We start from the raw sequence: 6,758 nt of genomic DNA, 5'->3' as shown, positions 1-6,758 counted from the left end.
TCTATATCTATATCTATATCTATATCTATATCTATATCTATATCTATATCTATATCTATATCTATATCTATATCTATATCTATATATCCATCCATCCATCCATCCATGTATCTATCTCTTATCTATCTATTGAGACAGCCTCACTACATAGCCTTAGCTGGCCTGGAACTCACTATGTAGACCAAAGTGGTCCTGAACTCAGAGATCTGCCTGCCTTTGCCTCCCAAGCACTGACATAAGGCATGTACTACCATGCCTGTCCCTCATTTTCTAACTTTGCTATGAGTTTTTGCTTCTTTGTCTGTTTTCAAGTTTCTTTTAAGTTTTTATTGTTCAACAGGTTTTTATTTTCCCCTTTACCTTGAATTTCTTTTGTAGAACAACCTGTTCTTCTCTAGATATTATGATCTTATCTCTGATGATACTAATTTTATGGTTATAACTGGTTCTTTTTGTTTTTTTGAGACAGGGTTTCTCTGTGTAACTCTGGCTGCCCTAGATTTACTTTGTAGACTAGGCTGGCCTTGAACTCACAGAGTTCTGTCTGTCTCTGTCTTCCTAAGTGCTGGGATTACAGGCATGCTCTACCATGCCTAGCTTATAACTGGTTCTTAAAACAGGTTTTTTTTTTTTTTTTTTTTTTTTTTTTTTTTTTCCTTCTAGATTTCCTTATTTTCGTCTTCTTTGTACATACATACTTCCAGAGGCACTGGCATAGCTGAATCTGGCTTGCTTAGGATGCTCTAGTGCAGCAGTCTTATATGTGGGTCCTGTTGGGGAGGCATCATCATTCTGTGGGTTCTAACAAAAATCCAAATGCTGGCCAGGTATGGTGGAACATGTCTTTAACAGCAGCTCTTAGAAAATAGATGCAGGTGCATTTTTTGAGGGTAGGGCCACCCTGGTTTACATACTGAGTTCCAGGCCAGTCAGGGTTACACAGTAGCAACACTCTCACAAATACATACATGAATATAGGCTCTGGGCTCTAGCCTTATCCCAAGCCTCCCTTATTAGAACTTCTGAAGGTGTAACTCTGGGTTTTATTTATCGAGTTCTCCACTTGGCTGCAATGCACAGCAAAGGCTGAGGACCACTACTGGGACATGGTCTGGGTTGGTTCTAAATTGAGGTTATGGCTTTCTTGAGTGTAGTGAGCCAGTTAGCTTTATCTGTTTCTTTTTTAGTTTCCAAAAAAAATAGACTTTTGCTATTTTTCTTCTCTTTAGTTTTTCCCATCTGTGTAGGTTTATCCCCTCCCGCAGCAGGCTGAATCCCTTTAATACAGTTTAAGAGATACTTTGAGACAGGGCAAAATTAAATACACCAACTCTTTACCTAAAAGTCAGTCTATATAAATTTATGTGTTTTTAGTTCCAATAAAAAATGCAAAACACTGCTTTTTCTGTTACCAACTCCAAAGAATATCTTTGAATATCTAAGAAGATCTCTTAACTTATTTCCACTTTGAAATACAGTAGTCCTCCTCATCCTATCCTAAGGCATGTAGTCCAAGATCCTCATTAGACACTAGGAATCTTGGATAATACCAAATACTGTGTGTGTGTGTGTGTGTGTGTGTGTATGTGTTTATTACTTGTTGGAACCTAAGATAAAGTTTAGATTATTAGTTAGGCACAGTAAGAAACACAGTAGCTAATAATAAAATTGTGCAGCTGTAACAATACACCACAATAAAATTACATGTGGATACATTAGACAAAGGCATGATTCATATCCTGGGCAGGATGGAGCAGGATTCTGAGATTCCATTATAATACCTACAGCAGTGAACAATTTAAACACCAGTTGTTTAGTCCTTGAATTTTCCATTTAATAACGTTGGCTATAGCTGTTGTAATCAATTAAAACTGTAGAAAGTGACATTAGTGGTAAGAGAGGGGACTGATGTAGTTTATTTCCTTGGATTTTGAGACATCTGTTTGCCTTCCTAAAGGTGAAGTTCCTCAAGGTGTGTGTTATCAGGTAATTTTGTCTATTTTGTGGGCATCCTATACTGTGCTGGTCTATCTTCTAGAGCACAGGCTTACATTTATTAGCCAACCAGACAGTTCCACTTGACAAGTCTGCATATGTAAATAAACACACTTAAAACAGCCTTTGAGTCCATACCCCAATCTTGCTCTGCATTCTCTTTCCACTTCATAAATGACTCCCTGTGTATCTATCTGGTATTCTCCCTATGTATCTATCTGCATTCTCTTTCCACTTCATAAATGACTTAATAAATATCTCCCTATGTATCTATCTGGCTCTCTCCTCAACCTGTCCAAATCTGACAGTTTTGTTCCCACTCCCTGGAGACTGTTTTCCCACCAGTACACTTCTCTGCATATACTCTGGTTTGTTTCTAGCCAAGAGCTCTCTAAGTCTGCTTCCATTCTTGTCCTCTCTTCACAGAATGTTCACCACTATCTTCTAAAAAGTCACTCTCCTACTTAAAGCCCTTCACTGGCTTCCACTGTATGTAGAACAAAAACTGCACTCATTCAGGGTCGTCTATCTGGACTTGTTTATCTGGTCTTTCTGCCTCCTTCCTTTATGTCTACTGGTCACACTGATCTTCTTTCAGCTTCTTAAAAAAAAAAAAAAACCAAAAACAAACAACTCAAGGTTTTGGGACTTTTGCACAGGCTGTTTTCTTTGCTTGGATGATTCCTAATATCTTTTTGTTGGTGGATTTAAATGCTCCTATTCCATGCAAAAATTATATCCCAGTGATTAATATGTGTATTCCTTTTCTTCACAGAGCTTAAGAATATTTGAATTTAAAATTTAATCACTTAGTTATTTATTTAATAACTATATTAGGTCAAGAACTTCAGATGTTCTCCATTAGCTATCTAGAACATTCAGGACAGTGCACACAAATTAACATGTAGCTACTCAGAAAGGAGACCTGCTGATTAGAAGAGAGGAAAGGACAGGCCCTCTTCAATGCCAGGAGCAAGTCAAAGGCAAATCAAGATTCAAAATCAAGTCTCCTTTCTGAAATATTTAAATGATTTTATTTTTATTGGCTCATATTTCTTACGTAAGATGATTCATTTCTAAGTTCTCTGGACACATTTTAATAAGCACTCTACCAGAGCTGATCTAATTCTAGGTAACATTCTGAGCAATACAGTTCTTATCATTTCTGTATTATTTAACAAAAGATTCTATATTTGGATATTAAGTCAGTGTTAGAAAGGAAATGCTTATTGCAGCTTTTGCAAAGCTCTTACCAAGTAAGATACTCTGGAAATGAGAAGTCAGAATAATTAAATATTATTTTTTTACTTAAGTGAAATTACATCTAAATTAATTTTGAGAGAAAATTATGATTACTGCGACTAACTTCAAATACTTAATATCAGCTTCAAAAAGTCTGAATGGTGAGTATTTTAGTTCTGTTGGGTTTAAGAAGTCCATGGATCTTAGTCTGCTGAAGTCATAAGATCTTGCTCTGACTGCAATTTGCCATATTTGTATTTTATAGTTTACACATGTATAATTATCTAACAGAAGAATGCCCTAAATGGAACATCTATACCACCTCTTCTGAGGCTCAAGGAACATGTGGAAGGAGAGGGGGGCTGAAAAGAGTTCAGAGCTGGAGGATGAAGAGACGTGCCACCAAAAGATGTCTTGGATATGACATAGCTGTTGGGCCCATGGACTCAGTGCCTCCATGGTCACCTGAAAAAGACTTGCAAAGGACTGGGCCTGTCAACATTTCATGCAGGAAAAGAGAGGAATGCATAGAGCTTTGCCTCTCCCTGAGGGACGAGGGGCAGTCAGTGGTTTCTGGGGAAGAAAGTGCTACTTTCTTCAGCGGTGCAGTCACTGCAGTCACTTCATAGCTAATTTTCCCTAATGTTCACACAAACCACCCCAATTAAAGTAAGTGAGTGGGTCTCATACCCCCAAAAGACATCAAAGTGGGAGCCTTGTTGGGAAGAAGGGTTCCGGTGAGCAAGGGAGGAGGGATGAGAGAGAGAAGGGGTGTGTAAAATGACTAAAATTCATTATAAGCATGTTTAAATATCTAAGAATTAAAATTGTAATTAAAAGTTCAACAAAAGCTCATCTACTATGTCTAATTTGTATCATTTACTCTTTTAGGTATTAGGGTGTCAGCTTATATTCCAGCAAAAAAAAAAAAAAAAAAAAAAAAAAAAACATTAAACAAATAAAAGACATGTAGTTAGAATTCAAGTGAGAAAATAAGGTGGCAGAGGTTTATCCCAGAAAGCCAAACACAAGTCTCTCAGCAGTGTCTTTTGAAATGAAATACGAATAATGCACTAGCCAAGGGACGATCTGGGAAAAGGCAGGATTATAAAAGCTCAGGCCAGAGGCTGGAGAAACAGCTCAGTGGTTAGGAGCACTTGCTACCCTTGTTCAGGTTCCCACATTAGGAAGTTCACAACCACCTGTAACTTCAGCTCTAGGGGATTTGATGCCTCTGGCCTCTACGCACCTGCCCTCTACGCACCTGCCCTCACGTGCAAGTACTCACCCCTACCATCACTCACACCCTCCTCACACATACAGTAATTAAAATTAACATAAACATTTTTGAAAAAGTTGGAAGATGGGTGATAGCCTAATAGTGGGCCTTGAGACAACAGAAGACTTCAGAACACAGCACATACAATTTGTGTTTGCTGTACAATATACACATATTTATATGTGGGTATGTACATACCTATGTTCCCATGTTTCTACTACTGTCTATTTCTTATTACAAAAGTCAACAAAAGCTTGAAAACCTTTGAGGGATCAACTCATATGAAAGCCCTAAGGGCAGAAGAGAGAGAGCCCTGAGAAAAGGTGATCCTACTGAGGAAGAATGATATGACACTAAGCAGAGAATGTACATGACTCTTCCACTCACAGCTTCCATCCAAGCATTTCAAATCTGGCTTGCCAGGTCTCTCCTTGTTATGGTTCACAAGAGACGACATGAGAGAACCATGTCCTCTGTTAATGTTACTTTATACTATACACATACAGTTTGTCCTCTGTATGTGAATACTGCATCCATGGATCCCATCAATCAGATGGAAAACATCTGAAAAAGTAACACTGCCTCACCATTCAGACTTGCTCTGCTCATCCATCTCTCAACAATACAGAATAACAACTACCTGTAAAGCATCTATTTTGTATTAGGTAGTAATTCCCAAATGATTTAAGGTACAGAAAGGACGTATATGTAGGTTATATGCAAATAACTGCTTCGTTTTACGTAAGGGACCTTTACATAAGGCATCTTTGGATGAGGCAGCCTGAGATCCAGGTTTCTAGAGGAGACTCCTGGAAATCCACCTTGGATATGAAGGAACAACTACAAAGTAATGTGACAGTAAAAATAAGAACCTTAGAGTGAGAAATTATTGTCTGAGATAATTAAAAATGAGAAAGACACCGTAGCTCCTGCAGCTGTGGAGGAGAGCTCACTTAACTCATTTTAATAATGAACTTTCAGTTAGTTGGCAGCAGTGAGTTTTGTAAAGCCCTTGCCTCTATATGCTCAGAAGGAAATGGCATAAGAGACCAAAGAACCAGACGGTAGAGGGAGAGAAAAGCCTAGTACTGCAGGTGGCTCTCCCATTCCCCAATAAGGTGGCCTCATAATTTAACCCTTTCAGAAACCCATGTGGGTGAAAATGGAATGGAGTTCAAGTAGCAATCCCTTGATACTATAAAATTCTGATTCTAAACAATGTCAGAATGATTTGGGGCCGAGAGATTAAACCTGGCGTCCTATCAGAATCTGTAAAAAGGGAAGTTACACGGTACGCAGTCAAGATAACGCCCTAAATCCTACAGTAAATGGCTGTTTGAGGAGTTGCGGGATGCCCAGTGAGCTCTCGGTGGCCGCTCACGGGGCACCGCACTCTGCAATCCGCGCGTCCTCTCTCACATCCCGCGAAGGTCCCCCAACGCCCAGCGAACTTCCCCGAAGCCAAAGTTTCAGCCTCAGCTTAGGCGCGGCCAACAGCTGGACCAGGTCGAGGGGAAGCGGGCGGGCGGGCGCCCCGACTCACCTACGAGCTCTCCGATCATGAAGAGCAAGTACAGGACGGCAGCCACGGTCAGCCTGGTCTTCACCTTCCTCTGCCTCAGCAGCTCGCGCCGCCTGCTGCAGTTGTCACAGGGGTCCATCTTCAAACTCAGCTGACTGTTGGTTAAAGGTAAGTCCTGGTCCAACAGGGAGTCGTCGTCGGCCTGGAGCGCCGGGTGCGCCCCGTTCGCAGGCCTCTCCGGGGCTTCCGAGTCATCGTCGGCCACCACGACCCGGAGTTTGTTGAAGCGCGAGAACCCCTCGTCGCTCACCTCGTCCGAGAAGTCGAAGGCGCTGGTGTCATTCAGGAACAGCGGCGCGTCGTCCTTCCTCAGCAGGGATTTGAGGCGCTTCCAGGCGCCGGGGCCGGCCATGGCAGCGGAGGGCGGCCGGCGGCTCTGCCTTCAGCGGCGCTCGGGCTCCCCGGGGCTGCGCCGCGCCTCCCGGCTCATCCTCAGGAGAACGAGCCCCGCTCCGCTCCTCGCCGCGCCCCGATCGCGCGCCACCTCCGGACCCGGCGGCGCTCCGGCTCCCCGCGGGCCGCCGCCGCCGAGCATCCCCGCCCGGGCGGCTCGCGCTGCTGCGTCCCGGGCCAGGGACCTGAGGCCGAGCTCCAGCCGCTGCGCCCGCCCCGGGCCACGCGGCGCCGCGCCGCGCCGCGTCCCTGGGAGGCCGGCCGCGG

At 42.7% G+C, this 6,758-nt stretch overlaps 1 protein-coding gene across 1 annotated transcript in view; it reads right to left on the bottom strand.

Moving 5' to 3' along the window:
• Slc30a4 (solute carrier family 30 member 4) overlaps window positions 1-6,695 on the bottom strand; it is a 21,560-nt gene extending 14,865 nt beyond the window's left edge. Inside the window, exon 1 of the mRNA XM_055622808.1 lies at window positions 6,060-6,695. Within this exon, the coding sequence (XP_055478783.1) occupies window positions 6,060-6,450 (391 nt within the window). The 5' untranslated portion in view covers window positions 6,451-6,695. The remainder of the gene's footprint in view (window positions 1-6,059) is intronic.
• Window positions 6,696-6,758: the final 63 nt, after the last annotated feature.

The sequence above is a fragment of the Psammomys obesus genome, unplaced genomic scaffold (assembly GCF_907164565.1).
Source record: "Psammomys obesus unplaced genomic scaffold, mPsaObe1.curated_primary_1811, whole genome shotgun sequence".
Classification (NCBI taxonomy): Eukaryota; Metazoa; Chordata; class Mammalia; order Rodentia; family Muridae; genus Psammomys; species Psammomys obesus.
Note: the sequence above shows the minus strand (reverse complement) of the source record. Positions and strands in the feature narration are given on the sequence as shown.